Genomic DNA, 21,552 nt, shown 5'->3' with positions numbered 1-21,552 from the left:
TTGTTTATTCTATGCTAACACACACACACATATCCATACCTGTTTCTATCTATCAAATAAATTTCAATCATACAGCTGAGCTTATAACTACATTGCCACACAAGTGTGCTGAACAACTTGAGGATAATACATTGCTCAAGACTGCAATGACACAGCTGCTGCATTGGACATGATATTTTACAAATTGATTGGTAAGGGAGTGTTGAGGGAATGACATAATAAAACAAGGTCTTGTTACTCAACAAGTAAATGGGAAGATAACTACAAAAATTCTTTTCACTTCACTTTTTATCTCTCACTCTCTCTATCTATCTGTCTATCTCTCTACCTACCTACCTCAAGCACAAAGTACCATAAATCTTCGAGTATAGTGTGCCCTTGAGTATAATATGCACCCTTTCTCTAACTTGAGTCGTGCGTAATTAAGCCAGCAGCACCTAGTCGAACAAACACTTTCGCACATGCATAATACAATAATGGTGATGTTCTTAACTGTTATATGGGAATGTAAATATGTTTGCAAATTGTTTTTGTTACATGTTATTCTGTGTTCTGAATACTTTTATTTTAATAAATGTTGCTTACTGTAAGTTATAGATGATTCTTCATTGCTTTCAGGTTTAGCTTAAGGTATTTTCACGTCCGACATCACAAAATGTGTCTGAATAAACATTGCCGGACAGCAAATAGAGACTCAGACATTGCTTAGAAATTATTTTTCATTTTTAACCTCGTATATAGTACGCACTAGGGATTTTGACCTTTAAATTTTGGGGGAAAAATGCGGATTATATTCGAAGATTTACGGTAATTGCAATTAACAACAGTTTCTGTCACTAATGTCAAGATTCATCAGATCTCTGCCCAATTAAAAATCAATTATTGTTACTGTATTAGGTGGTAGATGACAGAATCATCACAGCACTAGGGGTTAAGAAAAACTTGAAGCATTTAGTTAAAAAAAAAACAACTACTGCCGAGAAACATATAAGGTTCATGAAATAAGTACCAACCATCTACTGAGGTCAATACAATTGACAACTCGCCTTCTTACCATGGCCTTGCATCTACACTAGGAAGAAACTATTGTTATTTCTTAAAGCAATGAGCTAGTATAAACACTGAAATTCTGAGCTAAATGCATTACAGGATTTAGTTACCATTTATTTTCTGAGATGAAATCTGTTCAGAGGATACTAGATCATATTCTCCAAAAATTGGTAAATATAACACCAGTAATTAATACACTGATAATGATTTAATCACCTATGTCTATCTGCTATGAATATCAGCCCTTGACCTGATTTAGATAAACCATTCTTATTTACTATCATTATCATCATCATCTAGAAATAAAATAAAGTACTTACAATATCTCCTAGTCCCAGCATGGAAAAATGACTGCTGTTCTGCATACTAAAGAGAAAATAATAAATATTGATAAGCAGTGTTACAATTTTAACACCTTATACAATATAACATTGATAAGCATACATAGATACAGTGGTATAGAAATAGGTGAGCAAATGAAGATAACATAGTTTTTCAAAGACAATATGCACTGTAACAAAAGGTACAGCTAGCAATGTTGAACAATGGAATTTATAATGGACTTATTTTACCTCTTTCCAGACATACAGCCCAATATTATCCTCATCTTTAATGTTGAAAAATTTTATTTTAAATATTTACATTAACACTAGGTTTCACTTAGTTTGATTTCTTCATAAATAAGAAACATGCACTAGTAACCCAGAATGTAATATCCTCTGGGCATTAAGTTTTTCTTATCCAGAGGATAAGAACTTAATATAATTGACTTATAAATAAGTTCTGTTGTTTGAATCCAATTTGTGGCTATATACTTATCCATAATTAAGACACCTAATGATGACTGGGAATAGTTTTTTTGTTTGTTTTTTTAATATTTTAGTCAGGTGAGAAAGCAGTGCTCTTGAGCCTTTACCTAACATCTATCCAGAGACCTGGTTTATATGCTTGCAACATAGTGCACTCCACTAAAGACAACCAAGGTGCCAAGTGGTGATGTTAAATAAGGTAATGGAATAGGTATACCAACCGAATAAGCCATGGTAAGATTTGAACTCAGAACAAAAAAAGGTCAAAACAAATACCACAAGGTATACTACATTCTTACTTCCTTGGATTAGTGACTCTCTCCATCTTTTTACTGAACTTGAAAGGCTGAAATGCAAAGTTGATCTCACCAGGATTTGAACTCAGAATGCTGTATGTCAGAACAAATCCCAGGAAACATTCAAACTGATACTCAAACAACTCTGCCGAGTCACAAATTGATACAAATTTAAATATTAAAAACTGTTTATCATAAAGATGAGTTAATTAATCTGAAAAATGGCATACCATCACAAACATTTAAATATCTGGTTCTAAATGTTTGGCAAACCCAGTTAATCCAGCAGACACATGGTGATCTATCAAAGGTGGGAGGTTGCACATTTTGAAACCAATGAATCAATGAATCAAATGATCAATCAATCAATCACACACACATACACAAATGAATTAATTTATCTCACCTTGGAAAGACTAATTTTCCAGGAAGTGACAACTTTGGAGCATCTCGTACCAGACCACTTAAATGAAGTTTCTTAGCAAATATCCCAACCTGGAGTAAAAGAAAAAAAACATTGAGAGATATCAAATCAGAGGTATAACAAAAAAGGTAACAGGTCAGTTGATGTACAGGCAACACATGCTAGTTATGGATTTAAATCCATGTCTCATGTCACAGCAGGTAAAGACCCTCTTTGGTCATGAACAACCATGGGATTGCACCTAGAAAGTTACCCTCCGAGGCACAAGTCCAGGAAATCATTCATGGAAGAACAGCAGTCACCCATGCCTACCAGCCTCTCCTCTTCATGCCACTGATGTTATCAAAGGGGAAGGCAAAGGCCAATAGAGCTTGGCACCAGTGATATCACAACTCATTTCTACAGCTGAGTGAACTGGAGTAACATAAAATAAAGTGTCTTGCTCAAGAACACAACACACATCCTGGTCCAGGAATCAAACTCACTACCTCATGATTGAGAGGCTGATGCTCTAACCACTGAGCCAACCAGATAAACAGTGATAGCATATCAATGATAAATAGACAAAAGAAACTAGAGGGTATCAATGACATGTTTAGACAAAACATAATATTACATCAATAATGTACCAGCCAAACAGCAATCCCACATTGATGCTAAACCAAAAAAAAGACAGGAAGAAAGCTAAATCAGAAAGAAACTTCTCAAGTAATTTTTCTATCCTCACACAACTTTGGGGGAACCACAAATTTGAAGAAACTTTAGTTATTGTAAATATACATTGAAGGAGAAAATAGAGATGGGAATGGAAGGAGAGGGACAGATAGAGGAACAGACATATGCAAATTAACATTCAGTAAAAATATGGATAAAGTTATGCATGGTCATGAGATAAATTGCAAATCACTTCCATAAATGCCTTACAAATGCATAAAAATATGGTTCAAGTTTTTGACATTTGTAAAGGTGTCCAATGTCTATTTTCTTTTTTACATAAATTATGTAACACACCATTGCACAGTTATTCAACTGTGTTCCTATCATTCACTACAAAGCAGTATTAAGACCATGAACTCTACAGTTGTATTTACATCCTTCTGTAGACAGAAACAGTGATTTTAATAAGTTGTATTTATTTATCACCTGACGAGATACATCTGCACTGCCAGATGCCCCTGAATCAGTTGTTGAGTGTCACATCCATGAGGAATCAATGCTAGATGTGTTGAAACAATTGTCGTGATTAATAATAAATTTTCGTATATTCCATCTTCCGTCTTTCATTTGACATATATATATTCTTTTATTCTTTTAGTTGTTTCAGTCATTCGACTGTCTCCATCTGTCCTTCCGGAGGAGAAGGGGGAGGGGGCTCTTCCACAACCAACTGTTCCAGGACCCTACTCTGGTCCTGGGGACAGTTCTTTTTGATGTGGCCCGGTTCCAGGCACAGGTGACACTTGGGGTGGGGGTGGGGGCGTCCCTCAAGAAATTCTCGTATATTCCATCTTCTATTTGCCATATACATAATGATCACTGTGAAAGTGACTGTGCTTTACCAGTAAGCTACCAGGTGTAAACCATTCATTTTATGTGTGTGTGTGCATGTGTGTGAGTGTGTGTAGCTCCAAAATGTCTGACATCTTACAGTTAGCTTGACTTCACTGTTGTTTAATATAACAACCCTAGATGCTATATCACAATGGCCGTACCAAGATCATAGCAAATTTCAAACAGAACAGAAACAAAATTTCTAGGTATAAGTGCAGGTGTAGCTGTGCAGGTGAGAAGCCCATCACACACACTTATATATTCCAGGTTCAGTCCCACTGCATGTCACCTTGGGCAAATGTCCTCTACTATAACCTTGGGCCAACCAAAGCCTTGTGAATGGATTTAGTAAATGAATACTGAAAGATACCTGTCGTATATAGTATGTATATGTTTGTCCCCAGATCACTACTTGACAACTGGTGTTGATGTGTTTTATGACCCTATAACTTAGCAGTTTGGCAAAAGAGACCAATAGAATAAGTAGTAAGTTTAAAAAAGAAATCCTGGGGTTGATTTGTTTGACTAAAACCTTTCAAGGTGGTCCTCCAGCATGGCCACTGGCAAATGACTGAAATGAGTAAAAGAATAAAAAATAGTGTGTATGTGCGTGCATGTTTGAATCTGTCCTCCATTTCCATCTGATAACCAGTGATTGTCTGTAACTCAGTGGTTCGGCAACAGGGATGATAGAATATCAGGTTCTAAAATAATAAGTATCAAGGTCTATTTGTTCAATTGGATCCTTCATGCTTGTGGTCTCATCATGGCCGCAGTCCAATGACTGGAACATATAAAACACAAAAGCTAAAGGAAAAGATAGATATACGAGTGGCTGTGTGATAAGTAGCTTGCTTACCAATCACATCATTCCAGGTTCAGTCTCACTGCATGGCACCTTGGGCAAATGTCTTCTACTATAGCCTCAGGCCGACCCAAGTCTTGTGAGTAGATTTGGTAGACAGCAACTGAAAGAAGCCTGTCGTGTATTTATAAATTGAATTTTTCCCTGTAAGTTTGGAATAATATTCCCTCATATTATTATTATTATTATATATATATATATATATATACACACACACACACACACACACATATGTATATGTTTGTGTGTCTGTGTTTGTCTCCCCACTATTGCCTGACAACCGATGTTGGTGTGTTTACATCCTTGCAACTTAGCGGTTTGGCAAAAGAGACCGATGGAATAAGTACTAGGCTTACAAAGAATAAGTCCGGGGGGGTTGATTTCTTTGACTAAAAAGAGGTGCTCCAGTATGGCCACAGTCAAATGACTGTAACAAATAAAAGAATAAGTATACTTACAGGATTCTCGGCTGGTCTCGTTGCAACTTTGACCATCACATTGGTACTAAATATATACGATGAGAAAAACACCTGAAACACAAGTAGAAAAGTGAACCATATCAGAGTTAAAGCTACAAGATAAAAATCACTTTTCAACAAATCACATATTTTACTTGCTAGCTATTATTTTCCACCCTCTATATCCCCCCGTCCAAAGCATTTGTGCTCTTTAAACATTAAACCATTTGCTTTAGTGAATAAATTAACCAACTATAAAAATAAATCACTGAACTATAAAAATAAATCCATTGAATACAAAGGGGGATGTGTACCACATTAAGGGCAGAGATGGAAATTGATATGTGCATGAATACACATGCACACACTCCTGTTTTGCAAAGATGGTTATGATAGTTGTTAAAAGTGCAAACAATTAATTTCAACCAGACGAAAGTTTTAAATGAAACCGAACAGTGTGACCTGGTCTGTAAGAGATATGTCAACTAATTAGGTTAAAAAATAGGTATTGTTCTCTGTGTAAGGTGACAAATCAACGAAGGAGCCTCTATGACGTACAAGAAATAACAGTCAAACCTCCTTCACATCATATCTTACTGTCTTATACAAAAATGGACTGATGACAGCTACATTTTGAAAAAAAAATGGTTCTGTGGGAAACAAAAAATAATAAGTCCATGTAAAGAATTTAATAACTCTGTGTGGAACAAAAACAATTCTGGTTAGGAGAAAAAATGAAAAAGAATTAACAATACATCTAAAACATATCATGCTAGAAGATTTTAAATGTAAGCAGATGTTATCTGTTGAAATTGAAAATGAAACAGTAGCTATGAAAGTTAAAATGGGCAAAGAAAATGCAAGCCATTTTGTGATTGAGGATACTAAACAAGTCCTCCTTGAAAAGACTCCAGATGAAATGTCAATTGAAGTAACTAGAGAAGAACACAGAAAATTCAGAAACTAGTGAATCTGAGCCATTTGTTACAGGAAAAGGCCCTTCTACTGAAAATGCTTCATTAAGGAATCATTCTAATGCAAACACTTTAAAAAGATAATGGAAGTTTGCAGGTAACCAATCCAGTTTCTGCCAAGAAAAATGTAATGAAAGGCAAAGTCGTAGAAATGAAAAATATATATATATAATAATGCTGTGTAATTTTTGAAAAAAAAATATATATAATTCTGTGTAGAACAAGAAAAAATCTGAATAAGAAAAATAATTCTGGTTAGAAGAAAAATTAACGAAAAAAAATCTCAAAGGAGGGAGGTGTTGTGGTAAACACCCCCAAGTGAGAAGTGGGCTGGTCCACTACTAATAAATAGTGGACTGACACAGTCAGTAAGGTAAGCTGTTTGGGTCAGTTCTGCAGAGACGATGAAATACATCATCATAATGCGGGACATAACAATATCATATCTAATGGATATAAGAGACAACTAATTTGCCATCCAGTTCAGCACCATAATTACCTGGTCTTTGGGTGACTTTAGCAAAGCTCACTCTCTGGAAAATGTTTGGAGCACTGGTCATGAATGCAACAATTCTAGACATGGTTTTCAACCATAATATACTTGAAATGCTCTTCCTCTTTTAAGATAAATTTCATAATGGGCTTCCACAGAGTTTCTACCTACCAAATTCATACATTTACCTACATAGCTGGATGAGAACTTGTTGCCTATAGAATAGGTAAGAGTTAATAAAACATTCATAGTGGAAAAAGCTATTATGTCAATCATATAACATCCTCAAATGATTCTGTCCACCTACACTCAGAACTGAGTGTGCCCTTTAATGTTTTGAAATGCTGGGACTAGATGTTGTAAGTACTTTATTGTATTTCTACATACTCAGATACATATAAATACTCATGTACCTTTCCTAATTTTCATGATAACAAATAAACCTTACCAATTTTCTGAACATTTTCTTTTTTTTTTTTTTATTCTTTTACTTGTTTCAATCATTTGACTGCAGCCATGCTGGATCACTGTCTTGAAGGGTTTAGTTGAAAAAAATCAACCTCACCCCAGGACTTACTTTTTTAAGCCTAGTACTTATTCTATTGGTCTCTTTTGCTGAACATTACATTACGAGGATGTAAACAAACCAACACCAGTTGTCAAACAGTGGTGAGGGACAAACAGAGACACAAAGACACACACACAGATCTATGAGGAGCTTCTTTCAGTTTCCATCTACCAAATTCACTCACAAGGCTTTTGTCAGCCCAAAGGCTAGAGTAGAAGACACTTGCCCAATGTGCTATGCAGTGGGACTGAACCTGGAACAATGTAGTGTGGAAGCAAGCTTCTTACCACACATCTATGCCTGCACCTATAACAAATTCAAAAATTCTTATGCAGCAAACATAGTGATTAACTTTCCTTTGACACATTAAGGGCCAACTCAATTGTGAGAGTGGGTGGAAAGGAATCATTTAAGGATGTGATTGACATAATATATGATTGTCAATAATAGCTTAAAAATATGATTGACATAATAGCTTTTTTTTCAGTGAATATTTGATTTACTGTTACCTATATTATAGAGAACAAATTCTTGTCCAGGTATGTGACTGACTGCTGGTACATCATTGAATATGCCCAAAAAGCTAAAATTCATCAGGCAATCTCACTGGCAGCTGCTGCTGGGGTGAATTTTTTTGTCTCTCTCTGATATAGATTGTGTTTTTGACAAGGCACATGCATAAATGATGTTACTTCAGGATGAATACTGCAGTAACTAGCCTATCAACAGTGTATACACAATAGTTATACACATTAGGTATACAAAGGTAACCTTTCTCAGTATTTTTCTGTTCAATATCTAGCAAAAAGGTGTAACCCAAGTGTGGATCACTAATGCTACATACATTTATGCAAACATTTGAAATGAGTAGAAAATAATAGGAATAATACATACCCAAAATACATCATAAATTAAAAGTCCGACAAGGAGAAGTGTAGAAACCTTAAGACTGGGAAGACGAACCAAAGCTATAAAAGCCACACACAAACCCATTCCAAGAGCTGAAACAAATAGAACAAAATATATTAATGTGTGTGTATGTGTGTAAATGTGTGTGTGTGTGTGTGTGTGTGTGTGTGTGTGTGTGTGTGTGTGTGTGTGTGTGTGCGTGCGTGCGCGAAGTGGTTAGTAATAGGAAGAGCATCCAGTTGTAGAAACCAAGCTAAAATGCATGTGGGCCTCCAATCTATCCAGGAGAGAAGTAACTCCTAGTAAGAACTAATTGTATCTGTCATGACCTATCCAATACATGCCAACATGGTAGGCAGGTGTGAATTGGTGATAATAATGATGTGTATAAACATTTGATGACAAGAAACTGGGAGATGTGGTGATTTGCTGTACTTGATACAACATGTCAAACTAAGTAAAATTGCTGTCTTCCACACATACAGGCTTGTTATTTCATGTGCCAGTGCCATGTAAAAAGTGCCAATGATGGTGGCACATAAAAAGCACCCAGCACACTCTGTTAAGTGGTTGGCATTAGGTACAGGCATCTATCCAGAGGAACCATGCCACAACAGACAGTTGGAGCCTGGGCAGTTCCCTGTTAGCCAGCTCCATGTCAAACCATCCAACTCATACCACCAGGGAAAGTAGATCTTAAATGATGATACTGATGATGAGAGTTGGGCACGATGAATAGTACAAGAATCTGAAATCCCAGTGGATATATGAGCAACTGCTACTTTGGAGCTACCTTAGTGGGAGATCCATTGAAATCACTGTTTCATGTCTACCAATCTGTAATTTATAACAGTTTCAATAAGTGATCTGCTGTCTCTTCAGTTTCCACAGATACTCCAGACAATGCATGTGAAAATTAGCTATATCTCTGTGTTGATGACTGACAGTTGATAAAAATGAAATCACCAAAGGAAAGGGACCTTGTAGCAAGAAACTTAAACAGGGACATTCTTGAGGTGAAAAATCTGAGAAAATGACTAGAAGATGCCACTGGAGTCAACCACTTGCCAGGTTTTGATTTTATCATGAGCTGTGGAAGATAGGAAGATGCAAAAGTATGGGGGCAGCAAGCAGCAGCAGTAGTACAGATAATACAATCACTGATGGGGGTAGGACAAGAAGGATATGATATGGTGGGGTAGTATGTGGTGGGGTGGAAAGGGAAGCAGCAGGCATAATGCATGAGGGACAGCAAAAGTCACTGTAACATGCAGAGAATCCAAAACATTATTTTGCAAAGAATTTGAGTTTGTCACAAAGTGACAAGGCTGGTTTTTTTTCTTTGTTCAGTCAAAATACTTCCAGAGATTTATGAACGTGAGTGAATTAGTGTGTACACATACACATTATATATATATGGGGGTGCATGCATGTATATACTTGGGCTCATATAATGAATATAATAAGTGTACAAGTCTCTTTAGCACAGTAGGGTATGTTTCCATATTATGTATACATGTATGTGTATGTCATATGCAAATGTAACTGTGTTTATATGTTCATTTCAGGAAAATTAAATGGAAAATCTTTGGAATGTCTTACTAATCTTCACTGTTCCAGTAGGTAATAGGATTTGGAAGACTGCAGGTCCAAATGAGCATGTATGTAATAATGAATACAAATACAGAGTCAAAAGAAGAATGGAGAGGAAGAGAGAAATGCCTGAGAAATGTCTTACCATCCATGAGAAGCCAATGCCCTGTTAATACCCATATACACACAATGAAAAATGATAGGCAGAATGACATTATCTCTGCCGCAGTAAACCGGCCACAAATTCCAAAGGAAATTCTGAAAAGTAAGAGAAACAATATTTAGATGTTATCACACTTGGCTGAAGTGAAGCATTTTATAGAGTTATACTGAGTAACATGCTTTTGGTCCTTGGGTAGCAACTGTTATTTCCTATTTGCTTACCCCTAGAATGTATGGAAAATGGCTAATATTTCCTTCAAACTTTGCTTTTGTTACATTTATTAAAACCCCAGAGAATCCTTCTCAACACATGGCTATGATGCTCTCCAACTACTCCTGCACATGATCAGAGATGTACATATTGTCAGCCACTAAGGGACATGCTCAAGTGGTTACAGTCAAGAAACTGACAAGCAAACTAGCAAGCAAACATGTGGTATTGAGCAGAATATTTGCTCAGCAACTCAGTGCTGAATCTATCTGAAATGTAATGGAAAACAGGTCAGTTTCAAAACATTGATGTTCAGGTCACAATAGCACCGTTTGAAGAGAATAGTAGTCATTTTCTTTGATTTCTAGACAGAAGCAAATAGGAAATAACACTTACTGACCAAAAAACAAACAAAAAAATCTTAAAATTCTGTTACATGGTATAATCGTTCATTAATTTAACCAACTGGTATTAATCATGTAATAGTTAGATTCTTGTCAACTGATGAAAGGAAAATAGGAAAATACATTTACAATTGAAGAGTAGGAAGCAAGACAGACAAAAATCTACAAATTTAAGAAATATGATATACTTCTTCCCCCAGTTATCATCTTTTTCTTTTATTTGTTTCAGTCATAAGAGCGCAGCCATGCTGGAGTTCTGTCTTGGAGAATTTTTTTAGTTGAATGAATTAATCCCAGTTCTAATTAATTGTCTTTTTTTTTTTTGTTAAGTCTGGTACTTATTGTATCACTCTCTTTTCCTGAACTGCTAAGTTACACACTGCTAATGTAAACACACCAGCAGCAGTTGTCAAGCAGTGGTGGGGGACAAACACAGACACAAAGACACACACACATATACAACAAGCTTCTTTCAATTTCTGTCTACTAAATCCACTCATAAGGCTTTGGTCAGCATGAGGCTATATTAGAAGATACTTGCTTAAGGTACTACGCAGCAGGACTGAACCCAGAATCATGTGGTAGGGAAGCAACAGCCATGCTCGCACCTGTCTTTATCATGGTGGTGGTGTCAGTACATGAAAAATATTACACACTGAAATAAATTACTGATTTCTAAAGTTAATGGAGGCCATACATTTAGGGAGGTATATATAGGTAAATCAATCCATTGCTTTGACTGTTATCTTTCATCTTTTATTTGTTTCAGTCACTGGACTGTGGCCATGCTGAGGTACTGCCTTGAAGAGTTTTATTCAAGCAGATTAATCCTATCACTTACTTTATTGGACTTTTTGCCAAACTGCAGTTATGAGGAGGTAAACAAACTAAAACTAGTTGTCAAACATTAGAAGGGGGACACAAACACAAATACACACAGTATGTATCTACAAAATCCACTCACGACACATTGGTCAATAGTAGAAAATGCTTGCCCAAGGTTTAAAGTTCCACACAGTGAAACTGAACCAGAAACCAAATATATTTGTATTTATGTATGTGTTTGCATATATATATACATGTCATTTAGCAATTCATAAGTCAGAAAAAAGATGCACTCCTATATTTGTCAATAGGGCAGGTATACTAACCAAAGCATATAGTATTATAGATCAATTACAACCAATCTTACTATTTCAGAAACCAGTTGGTACGTGGCTGTGTGTTAAGAATTTCGCTTTCCATCCACATACTTCTGGGTTCAATCCCACTGCATGACACTTTGAGCAAGTCTCTTCTACTATAGCCTTGGACTTTAGAAAATGCTTGCCCAAGGTTTAAGGTTCCACACAGTGAGACTGAACCAGAAACCAAATGGTTGTAAGGGTAGTTTCTTAACGACACAGCAAGCTTGTTACTTTAATTTTATTGACCAATAGATGATTGTAAGGTAAAGTTGAACCCAGAATGTGAAGGGCTTTAACTAGGTGCCACAAAGTAATTTACCACATACTCTACTGATTCTGCCAGTCTACTGACCAATTATAATTAGTTACCAACACAATCACAGCTCTGCCAACACAACTGCAATTCTAAAATAATCAACGGATCTAAGTGAGAGAGGGAGAGAGATTCAGATAGATAGATAGATAGATAATCTCAGCAATGATCAAGTCATTGAAACTTCCTACTGACGTACAAACAAACATTTTGTTATTCTGTAAAAGTAAAACTAGATGAGTCAACTAGAGTTAGGCCCTGATCAACATCATCTTACCATTATCAAAACTTTATCAGTGAGAAAAATATTATTTAGGGTAATAAATCAGTGAGATAATGAGCATTAAATTGCCAGTGTCTATGATTTGGAGATAATGGTTTAAGATGCAGCAGCACTACAAGACAATTAGGTTTTGTCAGATTTGCAGGACATTAAGAAGTAAACAGAGATAAAACAAAACACTAAAGGTTTAACAACTGCAAGCTGGATGGATAAACACACACACACTGGTATATATATATCTTTTATCTTGTTTCAGTCATTAGACTGTGGCTCTGCCTTGAGGAATTTTAGTTAGACAAATCAACCCAAGTACTTATTTTCTTTCTAAGCCTGGTACTTATTCTATCAGTTTTTTTTTGTTGATCTGCTAAGTTATGGAGACATAAACACAGCAACACTAGTTCACAAGCAGTACTGAGGGAACATACACACACACATACAGTGAAGGTACATGGCTCAGTAGTTAGAGTGCCAGGCTCACAATCATGAGGTAGTGAGTGCAATTCTTGGACTGGGCTGTGTGTTGTGTACATGGGGAAGACACTTTATTTCATGTAGCTCCAATTCACTCAGCTGTAGAAATGAGTTGCAACATCACTGATGCCAAGCTGTACTGACCTTTGCCTTTCCCTTAGATAACATCAGTGGCATAGAGAGGGTAGGTTGGTATGCATGGGCAAGTGCTATTCTTCAATAAACAATCTTGCCCAGACTTGTACTTCAGATGGGAACTTTTCAGGTGCAATCTCAAGGCTATTCAAGGCCAAAGAGGATCTTTACCCTTTATATATATATATATATATATATATATATATATATATATACATACATACATATATATATATATATATACACAACAGTCTTCTTTCAGTTTCCTTCTACCAAATCCATTCACAAAGCTTTGGTCAGTCCCAGGCTATAGTAGAAGAGACTTGCTCCAAGTGGCATGCAGTGGGATTGAACCCAGAAGTATGTGGATGGAAAGCGAAATTCTTAACACACAGCCACGTACCAACTGGTTTCTGAAACCAAATAGTAAGATTGGTTGTAGTTGATCTATAATACTATATACTTTGGTTAGTATACCTGCCCTATTGACAAATATAGGAGTGCATCTTTTTTCTGACTTATATATATACAAACACATAAATAAATAAATAAATAAATAAATAAATAAATAAATAAATAAATAAATACAAATATACATCTATATAGAGTATCCCACCAAAATGTACACACACTTTAACAGCTAATGTCTCAATTTTCATTTCTTTTTAGATATAACCCATTAGAAAAATAAAGGTAGCCAGACTAAGGTTTGAATAAATAGAATTTATCCTATGGCACTTCAGTAAGTTTAAAGATACAGTGAAAGTGCAAAGACAGTTTAGGAGGGGTTTCAGATATCCACCTATGTAACTTATCATCACACAAATCAGAGACAGATGGAACTGTTCAGAATGTCCACAAGGTATGTTCCAGAAGATTGCAGACACTGGACAAACCCCACAATGCAGGGAGCAGTACTATAAAAGTAGTGCCAGAGCTCAAGAAAACCTGTGCAGCAAGTAAGTTGTGAGTCAGGACTTTCAAACATTCAGAATTTCAAAATGAAGCATTCATCACATTGTGAAGCACTGTCACTGAAACAGTAACATTCCAAGAATTGTCTGTGTTCAATGAAGATGATGTGGACCAAAAAGTGAAAATATTTATCCCCACTTAAATGTGACAGCTCTGATAGAACAAACTTCACTGCAACAGATACCATGAGAGAAACTCTCATATTGGTGTAGAATGGACTTTTGTTTATATTGCTAGTGGGGAGATAAATCCCTGCCATCTCGATTGTCAAGACCACCAGATCATGTGATCTCAACCTTCCTTGGTATTGACAACGATGAATACTTGACCACCAGAGATAGCAGTGATTCATCTCCCTGCAAGCAACATATAGAAAAACAGTGCCAGAACAGGCACTGGTGTCACAGTTAGCAGAGTGAAGTTTTATGAGTGGTACTTGGCGAGATGTGTAGAAGATGCAAATTTTCCAACAATGATTGGAGAGATAAGGTTACATGAAAAATTAAATTGTTCAGTTAACCATCATAACTGCACTTCCGACAGACCTGAGAATCTGCATATTACAGAGAAACATCATGTTAATTAACCAGGAGCTACAGTATGGTGTGGTTTATCATCGAAAGGATTAATTGGATCATTCTTTTTTTGATGGTACAGAGACTGGTCCCATTTACTTGAACTTGCTGCAACAATCTGTCATGCCAATCATTAAAAAGGTTTTTGAAGATGTAAAGTTTTATTTCCAGCAAGATGGGCAACCCCACACTAACATAAGGGTGTACCATGATGAGACTTTGTCAAATAATTGGATTGGATGAAGAGGTCTTGTAGAATACACTCCATGTTCACTGGACATCACACCACTAGATGCTTTTATTTTTTTGGAAGAGGATACTCAAACGATAAAGTTAACAGAATAAGACCAGCAACAATCAATGATTTGAAAGTGGCCATTGAATGAGAATGCATGCAAAAACCAAACAAAATGTTTCTTAATGATTGTGATTCCATTTATTTGTATTATCAGTAGTAGCTGGAACAGAATGGCCATCAGATTGAAAACAGGCATTCATAAAACCACTAATTTCTGCCAATAGATTCTGCAAAATTTTGAAAATTAAATGTTTTATAATAAACACTGACTTCATAATCTATCAATGCATGTATAAAGTTTTGGTGGGGACACCCTGTGTGTGTGTGTGTGTGTGTGTGTGGTGTGTGTGTGTGTGTGTATATATTTATTAATATATATATATATTATATATATATATATATATATATATATCCCTCTTTGTGTGTGTGTGCACCCATGTAAACACACACACACACATATTATATATAGTATATATATACACATACTTTATTGCATGTTATATTAAATACATGAGTATGTTCCTAAATCTATATCTGACATTTCTAAACAACCATTCAAGAAATGAAACGAATATAATTAGCATAAACGTTGTTTCTTATGTACTGACTTAATTCATGTAGACTTTCCCACCAAAGGTTTGTTGACCAATAGCATCATAAATCAACAGTTAAATGTTGACTTGTTTGTTGTGATCAGATTTTGACCATCAGGTTTTTATTTATTTTTTATGTCAGGAGTCAAATGTTACTCTTTTTTTTTTTTTTTGGATGAGCACTTGCGAGTTAATTTTGCATTGTATTGTCATGTGACAATGGTTGTAATAACTCTTCTATTTTTGTATGGAATTTTATAAAGTATGTCAATATTCTCCTCTAGTATTTTCCTAACTTAACTTCATTTTGTGGTGTGTGCCATAATATTGTGCCACAGCTCTATGTTACAAGTACATAGTGAGCTATATGAGAGTATTATACTAATTGCAGTATAATATTGTGCAGTATAGTATAATATTGTGTGATAAGAAGCTTGCTTCCCAACCACATGCTTCCAGGTTCAATCCCACACTGAGGCCCCTTGGGCAAGTGTCTTCTACTACAACTTCAGGCCAACAAAGGCTTTGTGAGTGGATTTGGTAGACAGAAACTGAAAGAAAGCCCATCGTATGTGTGTGTGGCCATTACCACTTGACAACCAGTGTTGGTGTGTTTACATCCTAATAACATAGCGCTTTGGCAAAAGACGCTGATAGAGTAAGTACTAAGCTTTTTTTAAGAAAGGAGATCCTGAGGTCAAATTTTTTGACTAAAACCCCCCAAGGCAGTGTTCCAACATGGCCGCAATCAAATGACTGAAACAAGTAGAAGAATAGTCTATCTACTGTAACGGCTAGTATCTTGAAGTTTGCAACACAGACTTTTATAGATAAACTTACATATCATGTTGGTCATCCACAGTTTTTTCCTGGGCTCAAATGTTTTGTATTGTATTACTAATAAGGAAGTTTGGGATTTGGTGCTTTTGTAGTATATTATTAGTTTAAGGTTGGGTACGATGAATTTAGTTCAGCATTTTACAAGGGTTTTTATTAATGTTCATCTGTTTGACAATTTTTGTGCATTTAGTTTATTAAATTTATTTATTAAATCTAATTTCACTATCCACAATGCCTGACGGTGTTTCATAGACTTTTTAACAATTGTTCTGCAATGAGAGAGAGGGAGAGAGAGAGTCACTTACTTTTGTCCACTGGAACATGGTCGGATAAGATACTGACACATTGGTAACAGGAGGAATGCAAATGCAACTGTGGCTAAGACTGGAAAAGAAAGAGGGAGAACAATTATAATAGCTTCTTAACAAAAAGGAGCATGTAAGTTATCTTGTTCTATATATATATTAGAAGAAATGAGATACTCAGAAATCCGGATAGTTTTATATTAACAGATATATATTAGTATGTTACATGTCTTTATACATCATATATCATATATTAGTGCTTTTGTCCATTCTAGTGGTGAAGTCTTGAAATTGAGTTCAATTTGAAGACTTCACTAGAATGGACGAAAGCACTAATATATGATATATGATGTATAAAAACATGTAACATACTAATAAATATCTGTAAATATAAAACCAACTGGATTTCTGAGTACCTCATTTCTTCTAAAATATAATACCTGTACATCATCTCCAAACCTTTCAATATATATATATATATACATACATACACACAAATGTACATATATATACTTTTTACATACATATATACATGTACATATAAAGAAAACTAGATCATCAGCATATGCGTAAAGATGTATGAGCATGTGTGTCTATCTACTACTAAATTCTAAGCTATTTATCATCATTAATTCAAAATTTATTTTGACCTACGATAATTGCAGCATCAAATTTCTTCTTTGCTTTTCCTCAGTTTAAACATTTTCTTTTTCTTTTCTATCTTGATTTAACAGTAATATTATAATAAAATTTCTTTTCTTAACTGTTATATATAAAATTTTCTACTATATTTACATGCAGTTTTCATTTAGTTATGTCTACTAATGGATACTGGTAAATAACAATGGGTTAAATTACTGTTTTCTTCTTATGATCTGGTATTTAAGTTTATTATGCAATCATCAATGTAATGATTACTGCATGATATACAAAAAATGCCAGTGAAACATGTGTAAAGATTATGTAATTTATGTTATAATAAAGAGTATGACTAAATCTCCTGTTTTATTCTGCTCTCATGCATACACAGACATATATGTATATATACATGCATACATAAGCACACATACAAACACAAATTTTATACACACACATATATATATATATATCATAATCATCATCATCAAATGTCCGTTGTCCATGCTGGCATGAGTTGGACGGTTTGAATGGACTGGCATGCTGCACCAGATTCCAGTTTGATTTGGCATGGTTTTCTATGGCTGGATGCCCTTCTTAATGCTAACCACTTCAAGAATGTAACAGGTACTTTTACAGGCCATTTGCATGACACTGGTATCTGCTACGACTGTGATTTTGCTCAGCTTGATGGGTCTTCTTCTAATGCCAAAGGTCTTGGTCATTGCTTCCATGAGACCCAACACTCGAAAAGGACTTGGCTACTTTGCCTCTGTGAGACCCAATGTTCAAAAGGAACTCAGCCACTTTGCCTCCATGAGGTCCAATGCTTGAAAGGAACTCAGCCACTATGCCTCTGTGCGACTCAAAGTTCGAAGATCGTGCTTCACCACCTCATCTCTTCTATCTAGGTAGACATAGACCTCTTCCTAGGCCTACCTCTACTACAGGTTCCATCCACACACATATATATATACAGGTTCCATCCATATATATATATATAAAAATAGCTAGGCACAATAAAATATCATAAAGGAAAAGTTTTATTGTCACTAATTGTGACTGAGGTGCAATATAGGTGTTTCATCACCCTCAGTCACATTAAAAAAAAAGAATTAAAAATTCAGGCAGATATCAATAAAGCACTGAGTTTTAAAAGAATTTGGTTAACAACATTCAACTATAAGTGAATAAATGTCTATACAATTGTAAAAGCAAAATTGCATGCCTTTTAGAAAATCAGTGTTTAAGGAAAAATATAGTCTATCAGTGTAAGGTAATAACAGGGGATTGTATTATTCTATTGATTAATCTGTTACAATTTGGGAATCTAGATTTCATAATCATTCTTATTCATTTAAGTACAGAAGAAAAAGTAATTGTACAAATCTTAGCAAAAGCATTTGGGGCTTAAGTATGATTCAAAGTGGTCCATTCTAAGTTATGCACCATTGTAAAATATTGGTAATTCTACAAGGGGTCTTTGCCTTAATTATAAATAATTCTAAATTAATTCTAATGAATTGTAATGGAAGCTTTACAATAAAATGTTGCCATAAATTTTGAAAGACATTCAAATATTTCAATTTTTAATTATAATAGCTTTTCATATATTACATAATATGGTTAATTCTAGGTTTACTATATTTAATAAATAGATAACTAATTATTATGACATAAAACCACTATGTTTCTAATTTTTGTAACATAGAATTCTTGTTTATTTTTTATTCTTTAGTTATCCAGTGATGTTATCAATAGTTGAATACAAAAATAGCCCTTTTCAGATTATATTTCTCTATGTTTCTAATTGTTGTAATGTAGAATTCTTATGTCTGTTTTTTATTGTTTCTTTATTTACTAACATTACCAATAGTTGAATACAAAAATACTTTTTCTTAAACATACTCTTTTACTTGTTTCAGTAATTTTGACTGCAGCCATGCTGGAGCACCGCCTTTAGTCGAGCAAATCGACCCCGGGACTTATTCTTTGTAAGCCCAGTACTTATTCTATCGGTCTCTTTTGCCGAACCGCTAAGTGACGGGGACGTAAACATACCAGCATCGGTTGTCAAGCAATGCTAGGGGGACAAACACAGACACACAAACACACACATGCACATATATATATATACATATATATGACAGGCTTCTTTCAGTTTCCGTCTACCAAATCCACTCACAAGGCATTGGTCGGCCCGGGACTGTAGCAGAAGACACTTGCCCAAGATGCCACGCAGTGGGACTGAACCCAGAACCATGTGGTTGGTTAGCAAGCTACTTACCACACAGCCACTCCTGCGCCTATGTTTATTTTTTATTTTTACCTATTTTTAGTTATCCACTGACATCACCATTCATTGAATACAGCAATGTCTTATACTGAATTCCTCTAAGCATTCTTTTTGTAGGTGTTTGTGTACTGCTAATATTTCATATGTTCAATTCAAATTTCACTAATTTTAATGATCTCTCTCTCTCTCTCTCTCTCCTGTATTTGTGTGTATTAATACAATAGAAACAATTGTCAGCTTATAAGGTGAGATCTATAATAAAGGCATAATTTTCTCTATAAATATTTTTTGTTATATATATGAATGTATATAAATCTATTCATATATATATATATATGAATGTATATAAATCTATTCATATATATATATATATGAATGTATATACATATATATATATATATATATATATTATATTAACATATACATATAACATATACATATATTATATACATATACATATATATATATATATATATATATATATATATATCATCATCATCATCATCATTTAGCGTCCGTTCTCCATGCTAGCATGGGTTGGACGGTTCAACTGGGGTCTGTGAAGCTGGAAGGCTTCATCAGGCCCAGTCAGATCTGGCAGTGTTTCTACGGCTGGATGCCCTTCCTAATGCCAACCACTCCGTGAGTGTAGTGGGTGCTTTTTACGTGCCACCCGCACAAGTGCCAGACAGAGCTGGCAAACGGCCACGAACGGATGGTGCTTTTACGTGTCACCGGCACGGGGCCAGGCGAGGCTGGCAACGGACACGAACGGATGGTGCTTTTACATGCCACCAACACGGGGGCCAGACAGAGCTGGCAAACGGCCAAGAAACGGATGGTGCTTTTACGTGTCACCGGCACGGGGGCCAGGCGAGGCTGGCAACGGACACGAACAGATGGTGCTTTTACATGCCACCGACACGGGGGCCAGACAGGGCTGGCAAACGGCCACGAACGGATGGTGCTTTTACATGTCACCGACATGGGGGCCAGACAGGGCTGGCAAACGGCCACGAACGGATGGTGCTTTTTACGTGTCACCGGCACGGGGGCCAGACAGAGCTGGCAAACGGCCACAACGGATGGTGCTTTTACGTGTCACCGGCACGGGGGCCAGGCCAGGCTGGCAACGAACACAAACGGATGGTGCTTTTACGTGCCACCGACACGGGGGCCAGACAGGTTTGGCAAACGGCTACGAACGGATGGTGCTTTTACGTGTCACCTGCACGGGGGCCCTGATGTTGATCGACCTCAATTTGGTTTGATTTTGATTTTGACTGTTCTCACTGGTCTTGCTGGGTTTTCTCACGCACAACATACTTCCAAAGGTCTCGGTCACTGGTTATTTCCTTGGTGAGACCTAAAGTTCGAAGGTCGTGCTTCACCGCCTCGACCCAGGTTTTCCTGGGTCTACCTCTTCCACAGGTCCCCTCAACTGCCAGGGTGTGGCACTTTCGCACACAACTATCTTCAGCCATTCTCATCACATGACCATACCAGCGCATACGTCTCTCTTGCACACCACAACTGATGCTTCTTAGGTTCAACTTTTCTCTCAAGGTACTTACACTCTGTCGATTATGACACTGACGTTACACATCCATCGGAGCATACTAGCTTCATTTCTTGCGAGCTTACGCAAATCCTCAGCAGTCACAGCCCAAGTTTCACTACCATGTAGCATGGCTGTACGTACACATGCATCATACAGTCTGCCTTTTACTTTGAGCGAGAGGCCTTTTGTCACCAGCAGGGGTAAGAGCTCTCTAAACTTTGCCCAGGCTATTCTTACTCTAGCAGTTATACTTTCAGCGCACCCGCCCCCCGCTACTGACTTGGTCACCTAGGTAACGGAAACTATCAACTACT

At 36.2% G+C, this 21,552-nt stretch overlaps 1 protein-coding gene across 8 annotated transcripts in view; it reads right to left on the bottom strand.

Moving 5' to 3' along the window:
- Window positions 1-21,552, bottom strand: part of LOC115209965 (signal peptide peptidase-like 3) — a 368,123-nt gene that overhangs the window by 15,353 nt on the left and 331,218 nt on the right. For all 8 annotated transcript variants that reach the window (XM_029778623.2, XM_029778616.2, XM_036502734.1 and 5 more), the window contains 6 exons: window positions 16,746-16,824; window positions 10,136-10,248; window positions 8,383-8,489; window positions 5,454-5,525; window positions 2,562-2,650; window positions 1,371-1,416 (listed from right to left, as the gene is read on the bottom strand). In XM_029778623.2, the coding sequence (XP_029634483.1) occupies window positions 1,371-1,416; window positions 2,562-2,650; window positions 5,454-5,525; window positions 8,383-8,489; window positions 10,136-10,248; window positions 16,746-16,824 (506 nt within the window). The remainder of the gene's footprint in view (window positions 1-1,370; window positions 1,417-2,561; window positions 2,651-5,453; window positions 5,526-8,382; window positions 8,490-10,135; window positions 10,249-16,745; window positions 16,825-21,552) is intronic.

The sequence above is a fragment of the Octopus sinensis genome, linkage group LG1, assembly GCF_006345805.1.
Source record: "Octopus sinensis linkage group LG1, ASM634580v1, whole genome shotgun sequence".
Taxonomy (NCBI): Eukaryota; Metazoa; Mollusca; class Cephalopoda; order Octopoda; family Octopodidae; genus Octopus; species Octopus sinensis.
Note: the sequence above shows the minus strand (reverse complement) of the source record. Positions and strands in the feature narration are given on the sequence as shown.